The 17,840-nt window shown below is 39.3% G+C and overlaps 1 protein-coding gene across 2 annotated transcripts; it reads right to left on the bottom strand.

Moving 5' to 3' along the window:
• Positions 1-986: 986 nt before the first annotated feature.
• ccnd2b (cyclin D2, b) lies at positions 987-17,179 on the bottom strand. Of its 2 annotated transcripts, XM_049475131.1 has the most exons (6): positions 16,923-17,179; positions 16,450-16,873; positions 14,339-14,554; positions 9,022-9,181; positions 6,875-7,023; positions 987-4,033 (listed from the first exon to the last, which is right to left on the bottom strand). In XM_049475131.1, the coding sequence occupies exons 2-6, from the start codon at positions 16,642-16,644 to the stop codon at positions 3,872-3,874; spliced, it is 882 nt and encodes a 293-aa protein (XP_049331088.1). In that variant the 5' UTR covers positions 16,645-16,873; positions 16,923-17,179; the 3' UTR covers positions 987-3,871. The 2 variants fall into 2 exon arrangements, with proteins under 2 accessions (XP_049331088.1, XP_049331089.1); XM_049475132.1 differs by having other exon boundaries at positions 16,450-17,179.
• Positions 17,180-17,840: the final 661 nt, after the last annotated feature.

The following is a 17,840-nucleotide window of genomic DNA, read 5'->3' as shown; positions in this document are numbered from 1 at the left end:
AATATACCTTACACCCTGCAAAGTTCACACCTTTCACCTAGCAACAAAGCTTATAAATATATATCTACGCAGATGTGCGTGGTGGTCTGAAAATAAGGTGTGGTTAGGTAAATTTCTGGTGTATTGCTATCTTGGCAAAGGAAAACACAGGTGCACCACTCTCTAAACAATAACAGATAACAGTCACCCATAAGATGCCGTGTGTACGTGTACAGCCCCGCTCTTAACACACAGCAGTGGACAAACCCAGCTTTTACATCAACAACAAACAGAATACAAAATAAAATAATAGCCTATTATTCACCATATATGGACTTGAATGTCTTGGAAGTCTTAATGGCTAGCTGTGTGTTTTCAGTGATGATTTGTTTTAAAGCCCTCACCTCAGACCAATAGGAAAGAAACGAGTTGTGACACCCAGCAAATAATGAAAAGCTGAGGAACCCCATGATTCCCTCTGATTATTTCTCATTCTCTGTTTGTCTGAGTTTCTTAATTAACCTTTGAGATGAGGTATGAAAGTAGCAAGCAACAATTGTCTTACAAACCTCGCAAAAAAAGCCATGCATAGTAATAACACATAAAAAAAAACTGTGAAGAAAATGAAGATGCAGGAAAAAAGCATTTATAGGTAGAATGTGATATAAGGACCAGCCACCTGGCTTCACTATTAACTCCAACTGGATTAAAATAATCTAGATGGGGGCGCCGAGTGGTCCAGCGGTCTAAGGCGCTGCCACTATGAGCAGGAGGTCGCAGGTTCGAACCCCAGCTCATGCAGCTTTGCCATCAAGCTGCTGGCGTCAGAGGGAGCAAAATTGGCCCTGCTCCCTCTGGGTGGGTAGATGGTGCTCTCTCCCCACATCACTCCTAGGGTAATGTCTGCAGCACAGGGCGTCTGTGAGCTGATGTACCGGAGCCGAGCAGCTGTGCTTTCCTCCGAGCGCGCTGGCTGCTCGGCAATGCTGCATCAGCAGCAGCTCGAAAAGAAGCGGTGGCTGGCTTCACATGTATCGGAGGAAGCATGTGCTAGTCTTCACCCTCCTGGTGTGTTGTGGCATTACTAGTGATAGATTAGGGGAGTCCTAATGAGTGGGTTGGGTAATTGGCTGTGTAAATTGGGGAGAAAAATGGGAAAAATAAAAAATAAAAAATAAAATAAATAATAATAATCTAGATGTAGCAGCACACAAATGGGAAAAATAAATAGGTATGGAATGTATGTAGACAATGCAACCTGTGTAAAACTAATTTTTTTTTCTTCCTTTTAGCAGCAGAAGGATAAATGTGCAGTCAATAAAAAAGGCCTTCATACAATGTACAATACTAAAATACACTGAATGTAAATAATATTTTGACATATATTATATGTATTATATGAATATATATTGATGCTGATATATTGACCCTGAATTCACCATGATTCCTGATCAATTTGTTGACAAATTAGGTTCCACAATTTACGATATATTTCTTAGACCTTAGTCTCTTAATAGCCTTCAAAGGAGGAAAGAAACGCACCATTGCAGTTTTCTTTACTATGAACGGTAAAATTCAAGTATATAACATCATTTGATTGACAATAATATGCTAAAATGATAAAACAACAAATTCAAAAAGACACTCAAACAAATGTCCTATCTAAATCTATATGGCACTGGGTTTTAGGTTCCTGCTTACTAAAACCACTCACAAGTACACCTTATTTAAAGGGAAACCAGCCCCAAGTAAAAAATAATTTAATTAAAAAAGATTTTAAAAGCAAATTAAAAATAATAGTCACTAAATCCTCTCAAATGCCAAAAAAGTCTTCATAACGTAAGAGTGAGTTTCAAAAGTGCATTCATGTTTGCATTTTAAGGAATTCTTTGCTAGGTTGTTACAGCACACACTGAATCTCAAAAGACACTTTAATCTTGTACTTTCTTTTGCTATTCTTCCACTATAAGTCATTCATCAATCATTATCTGGTATTTAACCAGGAAGACCCTTCTGTTGCCCTCAAAATGTGCATACCTTTATACACCAGTCACGTAACAGCAGTACTGGTGACTGATTATCAAACACTGTTTTATAATCCACATATTATCCAATCTAAACTTTCGCTCACATATCTTCTCTTTTCTCTCTTCTAACTTTACAGAAACTCTCTCTACCTACAGGAACCACAGTCAAGACTGTACCCTCAGTTTTCTGTGCTCATCCTAAATACATGTTTAGACTGATCCCTTCTTTTCTTGAGAAAGAAAAGTCTCTGACCAAATAAATCAGGGACTCTTAGACATTTTAGACTTTCACTTCATACCAACTGACAAACCATAGGAATAGAGGGAAAGGTGAACCTTCTAAGGATGTCTTTGCCAACCTCTGCTTTAGGAAATTAAACACAGTTCTTCTACAGAAATAGCTCAAATAGCTCACCTTAATTTTAAGACCGTAGTCACTCTCTCAGCCGGTCCTCCTCTTTAAGCCTCATTCCTAACTCAATTAACACATGTTGGATGGAACATTCCAGAGAATACAGTTAGTTAGGAATGGTGCCAGGCTCATGTTTATCCACTCCAAAGAATGCTATTACACTGGCTACAACTTCTACATTGACAATACATGTGTGTGCATTTGCACAACATTTTTAGCAATGATGGCAACTTAATGTTGCTAAATGCATTCATTAGATGGAGTGTACACAAACATTTGGACACATGGTGTACCTTTCTTTGCTGTCTTGCATTTACAGAGCATCTCAGGCAGTCAGTGCCACTTTAAAAGTTTGGCATAATGAGTATATTCCATCTGAATGCTGTATAAATAGTCACAAATACTGTATGTCACACACTACAAAGTGTGATACATTTAAGATAATAATAATAATAAAATTATATATATACTATATACTATACCATATGTGTGTGTGTGTGTGTGTGTGTGAAAAATAAATTCAAGTACATATTTCAATTTCAAGTACAAGGTATTTTCTTTTCTTTTTTTTTATGAAGTGTGATATATCTCAGGTTTTTATGTAGCATTTCATAGTGTACTCACACTAGGCAATTTTAAAAACCTGTGGGGGCATAGTAGAGTTTCTCCCAAACATCTTTTCCGTGAATTGTGCCTGGGCTTGTTTGAAAAGGTGGACTCAGGCATGGTTCAGTTAAACTCAGATACCATTATGCATCTAGTGTCATTGCAAACTCTGCCCGAGCATGAAACATAAACATGACATCAGTGCTGCCTTCTCTTATACGGGAAGCACAAATAACAGACACAAACAACAGACCAAACAGGCAGGCAGCATTGTGATGAAGTGTGCTCAGATCTGGAACATTAAGAACATGCGAGCCCAGTGAGGGATTTAGGAATGACAATCATGCTCAAGCATGGTACAAACCAACAGGGACTAGTGTGAGTACAACTTAAATTGTGTTTTGACAAAAGTTAAGATATGTGTCTATTTACTGGCTTAATATACTATATGTTTAAACTGCAATTAAATAAGTGATTAAAATATTAACTTGCATCATCACATTAAAATGATCAGGCAGGGGATGCCCCACGGGAGATCGCTGCTTGGAATCCCAGCCATCAGCTGCGGGAGACCTGAGAGTGCACAACTGCCCTTGCTTTTTCTGGCTGGGTGATATCGATCAGCACAAGGCGTCTGTGAGCTGATGTATCAATGATGAGTCATGCTGGCTACTCTGCAATGCTGCATCAGCAACAGTTAGAAAAGAAGAGGTGGCTGACTTCACATGTGTGAAGGCATGTGCTGGTCTTCACCCAACTATTGATGGGGGATATATAGCTGAGTAGCAGCTGAAGGGTGGGACAATTGGCCTAGCTAAAATAAAAATCAGGTAGGTGGGAAATGACACTATAGGTTAACGTCACGCACATCTGTAGGTGTGCAGGACTGGCTCTGAGAGATATGCTCCTTGATGGTGACCACTCCCTCGATGTGTTTGTACTGTTGGCTTTCTCTGAGGCTGCTGGCCAGCAATTGCTCAATTTTCTCCTGGCATGACTTCAAGCAATCCTATGAGAAAGAGACATATAGGGTTCAATAACACTTTCAGATACACACAAACACAATCACACACAAAATCTTTTAAAATTTAATTTCATTATTTCCTAATTAAAAAAAGAAAATATGTAACTGTTTTCTTATATCACACATAGTTAAAACACATTTTTTACATTAACTTATTATTAGATTAATATATTATTTATTATACTAATAATAATATATTATTATTATTAGATTAATATATATATATATATATATATATATATATATATATATATATATATATATATATATGTGTGTGTCTATATGTGTAGGGAAATTTTTTGTGTCTATATGTGTAGGGTTATATTTTATGGGGAATAAAGAGTAGATGAAATAATTTGTGCAGGTAGCTGCTACCTGGAGATAAACATTAAATATTTGTTTGATTCCACATTGATCCAAAAACTGAAATCAGCATGAGGTAGATGTTGAGCAGGAGGGACAAAAAAAAAACACACAAAAAAAATAAAATATAACAATTAACATGAGGCAAGAAGGCTGACGGGGGCAGAGGATGAATATGTAAACATGGATCACACTCCAATCTACACTGTAAAAAAGTGCAAATTTCCAACAAACACTCAACTAGAAATGGAGAGAGTAGAAATGATTTAATGTACACATGGATCCCCTTACACAAACTGTCAGGTCTTTTTTTATTTTTTACAGAGAAGAGTTTTTTTAAACGAATGGAGTTTTATAACTAATTTAATAATTTATCATACATTTATTCCAGAAACAAACAACCGTCCCCCAAATAAAAAAACTGTACTGTATTTGTGAATGGAGAGCTAAGCTTTGAGGTGCAATGCTAGGGGGTTCAAACATACAAGATTGCCTATTATAAAACTGACCAAAAATTATAACTACATAACCTTTTGGAGTTTTATCTAATTATCTCATAGTAATACATTTCAATATTAATATATGTAAATTTACATTAGACAAAATATCACATTTCATTGTGCATATGGAGAGAGATGACACCATTGAATATGAGAGAATAAATAAAAATAGAAGAATTATAACTAATAATGCATCTAAATTTTGGGGGCTAAGAGAAAGTTAGGGTGCCATTGACCCATTCTCTTCAAGAAGCATAAATAGTGGAAATGGCGGAAACACCGTCATTCTCCATTCTTATACATTCTCAAAAAGCTCTTGTCCCAAAGAAACCTCGACCAGCCTGCCTCAACTGTTTTGACCACTGACTAACAGTTTGATCACCTGTGCACCACCAGTGCATGCAACATTTGACTGCAAAAATATCTGTGCAACCACTCAATAAACAACTTTAAGCTTGAACACCTAAACATTTTACAGTTTATATTAGTCCAATTATTAAAGGTTGGACTAATATAATGTTTTTCATTAATGTTGTGGTAGTCTCTAGTATGAATGTGAGCTATAAGCTGGTGTGAGAAAGTGCATGGTGCTTCTGTTTCAGACTGGTTTAGTTAGGTGGAGGAATGGGTAGGGAAGAACCACAGGATTTTGGTCCTTACTCATGAATATTCATGCCATTCAAACCTCTTGCCTCTGATTGGCTAACAGCACTGTGACCCTCCCTTTAAGCCAATGTAGGCGAGGTCATGAATCCTAATTTAAGGGTTGATGTCAGTCTGGGGGGGTTTCCTGATTCATTCTTTTTCTGTCTTTTTTCTTTTATTGTGGAGGCAATAGGTTGGAGGACATTTTCATGTGCAACATGCAAATACAACTCAAAGTGACTTACTGTATTTCAAAAAAAGCAAGAACTAAATGTTTGTTAATGTTTTTTTTTTTGTAGTGACAATAATATATACATAAGGCATTTCCGGAATAGTCATCTAACCTTTATAATTATTAAGAGTATGAAGGAATAACAAGGCACAATACAGTGTTTTAAGTATAGCTGAACTAATTGGTATTATTAGTTTTGCTATTATCATTATCTTTTTTGTGGTATTGCCACAATGCTAACAGTCAGATGGTAACAGATGCTAACAGACACAGCTTCTGCTGAGTTGAATTAATTAGCAAAAACACTAGCAGAAATGAAACTGTCGGATATCAACGCTCCTTATTGTCAACCATCAGTTGGCCATCAGTCAAATGTTGATATGCAAATGCATGATAGAGAGAGGCCAGCATTATTTTTACAGTTACATTCTCAGCAAAAGCTCATGTAAAAAGAAGCTAACACTTTATGATAATACACTGCCTGGGCAAAAAAAAGGGTTTACTTAAAAAAGGTCACACGCTCTAATGTTGTGTTGGACCGCCTTTAGCTTTGACTGCATCACGCATTTACTGCGGCATAGTTTCAATAAGCTGTGCAATTTCAATCCAGTGTTGCATATATTTTTTACCAAGATCTTGCAGCATTGATGGTAGAAGTGGTCTGACCACTGCACAAAGCTTCTCCAGCACATCCCAAAGATTCTCAATAGGATCTGACTTAGTGGTGGCCAATCCAGTGTGAAAATGATGATCTCATGCTCCCTGAACTCTTTCACAATTCCAGCCTAAATAATCCTGGATTTGTCATCATACTCGTGTCATCAGGGAAGAAAAAAAACCATTGATGGAATAGCCTGGTCTATATTCAGTATATTCAGGTAGTCAGCTGACCTCATTCTTACAGCACATACTGTTACTGAACCTAGACCTGACCAACTGCAGCAACTCCACATCATTTACTTAGTTAAATTCACGTGGTGACTTTTTTAATCTATATGTTATTGCTATGACTACACATAAACCCCTGTTCAAATTTATATACATCATTATAGAAGTAGAGAAGCAGAGCCAGTGTGACACACTCACCACTTCAATGTGGGTAATTTTGGCCAGCACCTCGGTCAAACTGTTCCCCCAGTCACTGCTCTGCATCTCATCTAACCGAAGGCCACAAGCGGCTGCACCTACACTCCCTGTGGCTATCATGGAGGGAGGACACATTGTGAAGCTGTGATCTGAGGAGGGAAAAAGGACCACAGAAAGCATGAGATAGATTACGAGTACATCCTTCACCAGCAGCTAACTCTCAACATACACATATGCTAACAGCTGTGTGAGGGAAGAGCTTAAGGGGAGATCACTTTTTTCCAGAATATTTAACATCTGGTCTGAATTAGATCCAAGCTCAGAGAACTTCAATCCAAATTTCACACACTCTGTTACTATGGATGAGTGCTTTGTTTTAGTGCTTGCAGTCTTTCCCTGGCCCAAGCCACAGATAAAAAACAGGAAAAAAACAAGGGCTTCTCCTTTTTCCTCCTCCACCCAGTCCCATTCTTGGAAGGCTTCAAAGTTTCCAAGAATGACTGACTTCATATCATCTGCCCAGCGCTAACAGGCGGAAATGTTTTAAAAGACATACACAGAAGCTACATTCTAAGGTCTTACCATTAAGAGAAACTGAAATTAACTGACGTATCGAGGCTCCATCTATAAAGGCAGTGTTTCATTGTTTTTAGCAACTGTGGCTAAGTTGAACAAACATAAGCACTGTTAAGATTTGTTCTTCATATGATCTCATCCTGTCTTACACCTACTTCCAACATCTGTGACTTTAAGTGGCTTAGCATCTGTTGAGAACCAAAAAAATCTGTCTGTTTGTTCATTTTGCCTCTAGCAAAAGAGCAAAATGCAAAATATGCTTCCTTTTTTAAAAGCAGAATGCAAGATATGGTTACTGGACGTGCCTGCAGAATGTGAGGAGAGTTATGTAATGAAAATGAACCGAAATGCACATTTAAGACATGTTTGCTGGATAAAAGGGACCCAATTACACCTGAAACGCTCCATGCTCTGTATATTCAGTACCAAAAAAATCCTTTAAGTGTAGTAAGCAGAAATTAAATGTAACACTATTTTTTCACAGTTCTTTCCATACTGATTTTTTTCTGATTTTGGGGTTTTAAAACATGCATTGAAAAGATAAGTTGATTGTTGAGTACTTTTTTTTACTGATGTTGTTTTAGGAGATACAGTTGTGTTCAAAATAATTTAAGCACCACTGCAGTAAAGTGTTTCAGCATTTTTTTTTATTATTATCTATTATTTAATCCTTTGTTTTTATCTTGTTTACAATAAGAACAAATAAGTACTTGTATAATAAACAAATGCATCTTAAATTGCAACAATATTTTTTCTAATAGACCAACAAATGTCCTTTTTGTGATTTCCTCATTAATAAAAGTAATCAACTCCTTAAAGGGGGTCACTCTCAAGAACAGAGACTTCAATCAGGTGTTTTCAATCAGATATTGATATACTCAGCTCCTTCTAGACAGTTAACAGTGTCTAAAAAACATGGTGAAGTCCAGGGAATGGTAAAAGAAGTCTAGAGAGGAGGTACCTGGACGTAGCAGAAAGAGGATGACAGCTGAGGAACCGTGACAGGACTTGTCAGAGGGAGGTATTTATTCCGTCATGGGCAATTTTAAAAATTATTTTCTTCTGCCTTTTGGAACAAATTGCAGTCAGATCATATCAAATAGAAAGTGAATGCAGTCTAAAATAGCTACTGCTGTGGATACTGACCAATCTGCATCTGTGGTAAAGGAGCTAAATATAACACAACTACCCAAATGTCCACACGTCTGCTATGATTATTTTGTGGAGGGAAACTCGGTTACAAGGAACTGGTGAAACAGATGCGCTCCCTAACAGAGGCACTGTGATGCTGTCAGAGAAGATGTTACCCTAAAGAGGTAATTTACGAGCAGGAGAGAATGGATGCCTATACCTGCCGCACCAAAAGTTCTTATACAAAGTTACCAACGTAGCCCTATACTTGTCTTCAGGGAAAATAAGGTGGATACATACACAGCCAAGGCCTCATTTATAACTTGATTTACATAGACATGACCTTACTTGGTTGAAATGTTTTTGTGTGATTTAATCCAGAATCTATACATGAATACATAACAAAGATGAGCTTACTGTGTTTTTGCTATCAAGATTACCTGTAGCACAAAGGGCAATGAACGTTTGTGCATGTTTACGAATTAGCCTCAGTCTTTCCTCAGGTAGTGGCAACTTGTGGAGTATGTGTTCTGTGAAGTCATTAGGGGTCACAGCTGCCATGTTCCATTTCAATTTTGCTAAAACTAACAGCTCCCATTCCTGCACAGAAGAAGAGGGAGGAGAAGGAGAAAAAACACATGAAAAGACATTAATATACTTTTTTGTTGTTGAAAAATTGTTGCAGGTATAAATGCATTAATAATATAAATGGGTTGGCAATTCAACTGAAACACCTGGTTTTAGACCACAATAATTTATTGTCCAGACGGACAGTTCTGGGGGAAACAGGAGAGCTGCACATTGAATTCTGCCGTGATTTGGGCAGCAGTGGTTTAATGTTTTTTGGATACAATCTGGGTTAGCACCCGAACATCCCTTTCAGACAGCTTCCTCTTGCGTCCACAGTTAATCCTGTTGGATGTGGTTGGTCCTTCTTGGAGGTATGCTGACATTACCCTGGATACTGTGGTTTTTGATAAATCACAAAGTCTTGCTGTCTTGGTCACAGATGCTCCAGCAAGATGTGCACCAACAATTTGTCCTTTTTTGAACTTTGGTATGTCACCCATAATGGTCTGTACATTGCAATATTTTGAGCAAAACTGTGCTCTTACCCTGCTAATTGAACCTTCACACTCTTACTGGTGCAATGTGCAATTCATGAAGACTGGCCACCAGGCTGCTCCAATTTAGCCATGAAAGCTCCCACACTAAAATGACAGGTGTTTCAGTTTTATTGTTCAACCCTGTATATATGTATTTCTTTTGTTTGCACCGGAACAAAACAATAAACTGAGAAAAGGCCACATCTAATCACTTTCCATGTGGGTATCCAGAAACAGACTGACAAATTTACTGCCAACTATTACTGGTAATCATTGATGCACGCACAGACTTACTTCCTGCACTGCAATAGCATTCAGAGAAACCATTCACAGCTGATCCACAAAACAGAAACAAAAGGGCACAACAGCAACTTCCATTTTTCTCTCTGAGCTAAGTACAATATTGAGAAAGTGCTAACCACAAAAAAGGACACTGCCCAAGTTGTGATCATTTCCAGTAAGAAAGTTTGTAGTTGATGGGCAGGTCAGTGTACACCCAGGCTAGTTTAGATGTTAGCATTTTAACAAGATGAATATAAAGAAAAATGTAGACCCCTGTTGTACTGCCTTAAGATGATATAAAAGTACCCATAAAAGACACCCAGTATTAGAGCTGGGCAACATGACAATATTTTATTGTATTGCGATCAATTTGTTAATAAATGATAAGCCCCCCACTAATGTGGATTACATTAGCATAACACACATATAACACGTAAAACAATCAACAACTGCACATTTGATGTTGACAGAAAGTGTTATTAGTCCTATTTAACTTAATAATGTATATTTCAGACCATTATAAAGCAGTTAAAATACCTCTGCATTAACAGGTAACCTCCAAACAACCCTTTACCTGAAATAGTGCGTTAAAATACATGCTTAACTACCAGACTTAAAGGGGAGTTAAAAGGGAGTTTTACCAAAAAGGCATTGGACAACACTGCATTTTAAATGAAGGTTTCCCATAGAAAGGAAAATTTGTCCAGGGACCCCCATACCCCTACCAACGACCCAGCCCTGTCTCCTTATACCCCTACTAACGACCGAGCACTGTCTCCTTATACCTCTACCAATGACCCAGCCCTGTCTACCTATATCCCTACCAGTGTTGGGCATGTTACTTTGAAAAAGTAATTAGTTATAGTTACTAGTTACTTCTCCAAAAAAGTTACTAACGGAGTTACTCCACTATAAAAGTAACTAGTTACCAGTAAAAGTAACCATTGCGTTACTTCTGTGTTATTCGCCCCGTAAAAAAATTAACAAAAGAAAGTAAATTATGTAATTACTATTATTATTAGACAAATAATAAATGAAAATAAACCCAAAATGTTGGCAAAAATATAATGTAATGAATTTCAAAAAAAAGAAACAAAAAACTTCACATGACCAAAGAAATTTACTAAGACTTGTAATACTGTAAAAAAAAAAACGGAAAAACCAAATAAGCTTCTGGGGATGAAATTAAACAAACCAAACCACACTCAAAGAAAATATGTAAATATAAACTAAACAAAAGAATAGACAAACACAACAATCTAATGATGTTAAAATTGTCACGTCCTCGCCCTGTTTTGTCTGTTCTCATGCTTGTGTGTTGTTCCCACGTGACCCCTGCTCCTCTGTGTCCCCTGTCTCAGTAGTTTTCCACCACGTGTCTCATTTGTAGCTCCGCCCCTTCCCCAGGTGTTTCCAATTCTAGTGTGTTTCCTGTTTCTTTTAATAGATGTGCCACTTGTCCCTTGTCGGTCTTTGCACTAACCTCTGTTGTTTTGTCGTTCTCGTGTTCTATAGCCTAGCCCTCCTTTTCATAGCCTTAGTCCTTGTCCTTTGTTTATCTTCTTCCTTGTTTATCTTCTCCCTTGCCCTGCTTAGTTTAGTTTTCCTAGTCTTGTTTAGCTTCTTGTTTATTTCCTTGTATATATTTATCCCTGCCCAGTTTAGTTTTGTATTTATTCAGTCCCTCGTTTGTTTCTTTGTTTATTTACTCCCTGTTTGTTTATCATTAGTACTTCTTGTTTTGTTTAGTTTATGTTCTCTAGTTTCGCTGGTTTGTTTTGGTTTTTGGTTATTTGTTTATCTTTGTTATGTGTTTACTTGTTCCTTGTTTCTTTGTTTACTTGTTATTTATTTATTAAATTATTATTTATTTCACCCTACCTGCACTTGCGTCCGTCTCCTCGTCTCCCTGCCTGGGTCAACCATGACAAAAATGGTATTAATATAACAGTTTAACAGCTTTATCAAGGAGGAACAGCTTCACCAAGGAGGAAAAGAGAACACAGCAGCACCTCAGATACCGAAGCAGCTAAAGAGAGCTCAACGTCCTTAAAACGGAACTTGACCTGTCCACGTCTAAAAAGAATACAACAATTCTCTCATTAACCTCTACAAACTCTACAAATATCTAATAATTAAAAATACAAAAGAGAGTAATATTCCTACCTGGAGTAAAGCCGTGGAACAGTGAAATGGCGATGACAGGAAGAGATAAAGCTACAGAGATGCGCAGCAGAAACCGAATGAAGGCCTCAGACCCCGGCACAACACTACCACGGCAATCACTGAATTGATTAGAGCACACAAATCATCGCAATTGTGCCTCACTATACCACTCCAAACCACAGGTAAACCCACAGGCCCAGCGGCCAGAAGGTCAAGTTCACCGGAAAGAGGAGGGGTTAACCAGGGCAATCCATCCTTCTGTCTCTTGTGAATCACACACACACTTGCGCCTTTGTTTGTATGCGCGAAGTAAAAAAAAAAGTTCATTGAGCGGCTAAAGTAACGTGCAATAACGGGGTGTTGGAAATAAAGTTAAAGTTACAGTCAGAGTAATTAGTTAGATTACTCGTTACTGAAAAAAGCAACAGCGTTTAATGCTTTACTCCCATCACTGATCCCAACCAATGACCTAGCCCTGTCTCCATATACCTCTACCAATGACCCAGCCCTGTCTCCTTATACCCCTACCAATGACCCAGCCCTGTCTCCATATACCTCTACCAATGACCCAGCCCTGTCTCCTTATACCCCTACCAATGACCCAGCCCTGTCTCCTTATACCCCTACCAATGACCCAGCCCTGTCTCCCTATACCTCTACCAATGACCCAGCCCGGTCTCCTTATACCCCTACCAATGACCCAGCCCTGTCTCCTTATACCCCTACCAATGACCCAGCCCTGTCTCCCTATACCTCTACCAATGACCCAGCCCGGTCTCCTTATACCCCTACCAATGACCCAGCCCTGTCTCCCTATACCTCTACCAATGACCCAGCCCTGTCTCCATATACCTCTACCAATGACCCAGCCCTGTCTCCTTATACCCCTACCAATGACCCAGCCCTGTCTCCATATACCTCTACCAATGACCCAGCCCTGTCTCCTTATACCCCTACCAATGACCCAGCCCTGTCTCCTTATACCCCTACCAATGACCCAGCCCTGTCTCCCTATACCTCTACCAATGGCCCAGCCCTGTCTCCTTATACCCCTACCAATGACCCAGCCCTGTCTCCCGATACCTCTACCAATGACCCAGCCCTGTCTTCCGATACCTCTACTAATGACCCAGCCCTGTCTCCTTATACCCCTACCAATGACCCAGCCCTGTCTCCCTATACCTCTACCAATGACCCAGCCCTGTCTCCCTATACCTCTACCAATGACCCAGCCCTGTCTCCATATACCTCTACCAATGACCCAGCCCTGTCTCCTTATACCCCTACCAATGACACAGCCCTGCCTGCCGATACCTCTACTATTGACCCAGCCCTGTCTCCATATACCTCTACCAATGACCCAGTCCTGTCTCCTTATACCCCTACCAATGACCCAGCCCTGTCTTTCGATACCTCTACTAATGACCCAGCCCTGTCTCCATATACCTCTACCAATGACCCAGCCCTGTCTCCTTATACCCCTACCAATGACACAGCCCTGCCTCCCGATACCTCTACCAATGACCCAGCCCTGTCTCCTTATACCCCTACCAATGACCCAGCCCTGTCTCCTGATACCTCTACCAATGACCCAGCCCTGTCTCCTTATACCCCTACCAATGACCCAGCCCTCTCTCCCTATACCTCTACCAATGACCCAGCCCTGTCTCCTTATACCCCTACTAATGACCCAGCCCTGTCTTCCTATACCTCTACCAATGACCCAGCCCTGTCTCCCGATACCTCTACCAATGATCCAGCCCTGTCTCCTTATAGCTCTACCAATGACCCAGCCCTGTCTCCCTATACCTCTACCAATAGCTCATCCCTGTTTCCCTATACCTCTACCAATGACCCAGCCCTGTCTCCCTATACGTCTACCAATGACCCAGCCCTGTCGCCCTTTACCTCTACTAATGACCCAGCCCTGTCTCCCGATTCCTCTACCAATGACCCAGCCCTGTCTCCCTATACCTCTACCAATGACCCAGCCCTGTCTCCCTATACCTCTACCAATAGCTCATCCCTGTTTCCCTATACCCATATCAATGACCCAGCTGTGTCCCATTTTAAATAATATAAATTAATTAGCTCAAAAGTAAGAATAATGGTTGTAGTACACTATAAATTACAGTCAAAAGTTTAACGCCAATGAAAAAAAACATCAGACAGTTTGACCTTTGACTCTTTGACCAGCTCTTACCAGCAACTCTTGAGATGTGATGGTGTTGTCTGTATAAAGACAAAGTTTCTTTGCTGATAACGGTTGACAGGATTTCAATTTGGATGCCAGGAAGAGGCATACGGCTCCCAAGAGCTGCAGGTAGCACTTCTTTGTGGGCACCATGGAAAGAAACCTGTCCAGGTAGTTGATAGCCAGAGGGAAAATGTCATCATCACACTTTTCTTCCTCACAGACCTTCACAACAGAAGAAATAGGGTCTGTCAGACAGAAATATGCACCAGCTAATGTTTAGCCTTAATAAGCTCTATAGATGAAATCAAACATCATCCAATAACCTAAAAGTTAATGTTTCTGCTAACTGTTCTTATTGAAGGTAAGAAAGAAAATAAATACATTATATTTTTATATACATGAACATTAAAAAGAAAAAAACTTCTTAGATTATCATATTTTAAACTAGCAGCTAAAATGAAGATTACAGAAATGGTCAGCTCTGGACTGGTAATCGGGTGAAAAGGGATGTCTCTGTAACATCGTCTAGACTAGCCGTTTAGGCCAGATTACAGACCAGGCTAGATAATGTTACAAATACATAACTCATCTCACTAATTCTATTACCTAATCCATATCAATGCATCCTTGACTTATTATTGTTAGCCATATACCAGTAGGTACAATGCATTATATAGTTTTTACTACATCTATCACCATTAAACATGTCCACAGATATGGACAGGGCAGTCATAAAATTCAAAAAATTGGGGTTATCAAGCTCTCCTGACTCTAAATAGGAAATCAGACTTGGTAGTTTTCCAGGTGCAATTTTCTACTTGGAAATGCCAACATTTAGGAACGCAGCATTAGTTAATAGCATGTGTGTACAAATATGTAGTGAGCATAGTAGCTTGAAGGTTCAGATTCAATTCTGAAAATGAAATCTATGAAGTCTTGTGAAGTGTAAAGACACACTTCTTTCAGGGAAAACAATAATCTAAACTCATCTGCCTTCACATGCCTTCATTTGAACTTGAGTAGCATCCCATTCTTAATCCACGGCATTTAATATGATGTTGACTTTTTGTAAGGTTAGACATGTTGGATGAGGATCTTAATGTTGGATGAGGATGCCTGGCTTGCAGTCTTAGTTCTACTTCTATCTGGTTCAGGTCAGGACTCTGTGCAGGCCAGACAAGTTCTTTCAAGCCAAACTTGCTCATCCTTGCCTTTATAAACCTTGCTTTAAGCACTGGTACGCAGTCATTTTGGAATAGGAAATAGGAATTTGGACCCATTTCCAACTGTTCCCGCAAATTTGGGAGCAAAAAAAAAGAAACCACACCATAATCCCCCCTCCACCAAACTTTGGACTTAGCACAATGTAGTCAGACATGCACTGTTCTCATAGCAACTGCCAAACACAGTCTCCAGTGCTCTAGAGTCCAGACACATTGTGCTTTACATTACTGCATCCAGCACTTTGCATTGCACTTGGTAATGTAAGGCTGCTCCTCATTGAGAACCCATTCAGTGAAGCTCTCTTTGCATTGTTCTTGAGCTAATCTGAAGGAAAAATTACATTTGGAGGACCATAGTGATTGACTGCAGAAATTTACCGACCTCTGCATTATGCACCTCAGCATCAGCTGACCATGTGCTGTCATTTTACTTGGCCTATCACTTCCTGGCTGAGGTGTTGTCCTTCCCAGTCACTTCTACTTTGTATGGAAGCATTGGTATTGTTAATACCACTGACAGTTAACTGTCAATTACTAAGAGTGACCCATTCTTTCACTAATAGTAGAAGAATGTGTTTTGTTTATTTAGTATATATTTTAAAAAGTGTCACGTAACGTTACAGTGTCTCACTAGTCTTATATTAATGCTCATTACTCTTTAACAATGTGTTATTGCATTATTATTATTATTATTATTATTATTATTATTATTATTATTATATTCTTAGTGGCAAAATATGATCTTAAAATGATGACAATTATTTCTAAGTCAACATCTTGTTCAAACATGAACAGTAATCATGACAGGCCTACTTCAAGCTAAAGTGAACTAAAGCTCTCAGATACACTGTGAAGAGTGAAACGCAAGCAAAAGGGAGCTGGGCGGTAACAAACCTCTAACATCCAAGTAGCAACTATCCTCCTCATGTATGGTTGAATGTCCTCCTGCACGCGGCTGAAGTAGGAGCCCTGCAGTAAAAACTTATCCTCAACTACCAGCAAGCTCTGAAGTACTCTGTCATCCCCGAGGAGGCTGGGATCCTGCTTTGCTCTGATGGTTGCGTCTTTTTCACAGCAGAGTAGCTCCATGCTGAGATTTCCAGATGATATAGACCCTCACAACGAACGGGGCATTAAAACCATGAGTGAAGCACTGATCCACTGCTGCTGCTCCTCTCTACCTCATCTCTCATTTCCTTATCTCACACCTCTCTCTCTCTATCCTTTAATTCCACACTTCTCTCTTTCCTTTACCTTCGCCTCTCTCTCTCCTTCACCTCTACTTCTCTCTCTCTCTATCTCTTCTTTACCTCCACACCTCTCTCTCCTTTACCCCACTCCTCTCTCTCCCCCTCCACCTCTCTCACTATCTCTCATTTATCTTCACTCCTCTCTCTTTGTCTTTCTCTCCCTCCACCTCTCACTCTTTTACCTTCACTCCTCTCTCTCTCTCTCTCTCTCTCTCTCTCTCTCTCTCTCTCTCTCTCTCTCTCTCTCTCTCTCTCTCTCTCTTCTTTACCTCTCTCTCCGTTACCTCCGCACCTCTCACGATCCACGGAACTGAATGAAGCTTCCTCTGTCTCATGTTACGTTTAGAGTGGGAGGGGCTTATAATTTCCAATGTTTAATGTCGAATTAAAAAAAGGATGGACGACTCGTGTACTGGTCTGAGTAGGTAATTATTTATTTACGATAATTCATTTACTAAATCACGTTAAATACTTAAAATAATTAATCGTGTAATACTTCAAAGTATAACGCTTGTTTCTGTACACCTAGTCTGCACATTCTTCTTTTTACGAGGCTGAAGTTGTTTTTTTGGGCTTGTGCTCACAGTTTTTTTTTACATCTTTATACCATATGTAACGTAACTGCAAAAGTACTCGATACAGAGTGGTTTATTACAGACTGAGCGGTGAGAATATGCTTCTACTCCCTGTCACATGCAGATACACCACGCTGCACGTGTGACAGCACATGTAGAAGGAGCATGCACGCCCTCACAGTCACTGCAGCTCAAAAAGGAGATGAATTAGGATTAGTTTAGATTTAGATCGTGTTTGGTATAGATTTAGATAATATGCTTGCATCGTATCACTACTCATAAGTTTGCAGTGCTTTGCAGTGCTTTTGCAGTAACTATTTTTTAAAGACAATCATCTATTTTTATTGCAAGATAAAGTTTTAAAATGATAATTTTAGGGCTACAAAATATTGTTTTGTGATCTATTTTGCGATATAAGAGAATACAGGAATATTAACCAGATTTCCCCAGAAGTCAGTGA

The sequence above is a fragment of the Astyanax mexicanus genome, chromosome 2 (assembly GCF_023375975.1).
Source record: "Astyanax mexicanus isolate ESR-SI-001 chromosome 2, AstMex3_surface, whole genome shotgun sequence".
In the NCBI taxonomy this organism is placed as follows: Eukaryota; Metazoa; Chordata; class Actinopteri; order Characiformes; family Acestrorhamphidae; genus Astyanax; species Astyanax mexicanus.
The sequence above is the reverse complement of the archived record's forward strand: the minus strand, read 5'-3'. Positions and strand labels throughout refer to the sequence as shown.

Excerpts from the sequence above, each read along its gene's own strand:
- ccnd2b (XM_049475132.1), bottom strand. The coding sequence starts at position 16,644 with ATGGAGCTACTCTGCTGTGAAAAAGACGCAACCATCAGAGCAAAGCAG. Across the intron at positions 14,555-16,449 it reads TTGCTACTTGGATGTTAGAG|GTCTGTGAGGAAGAAAAGTG; the intron begins GTTTGTTACCGC and ends TCTGTTGTGAAG. Across the intron at positions 4,034-6,874 it reads AAATTACCCACATTGAAGTG|GATTGCTTGAAGTCATGCCA; the intron begins GTGAGTGTGTCA and ends TCTTTCTCATAG.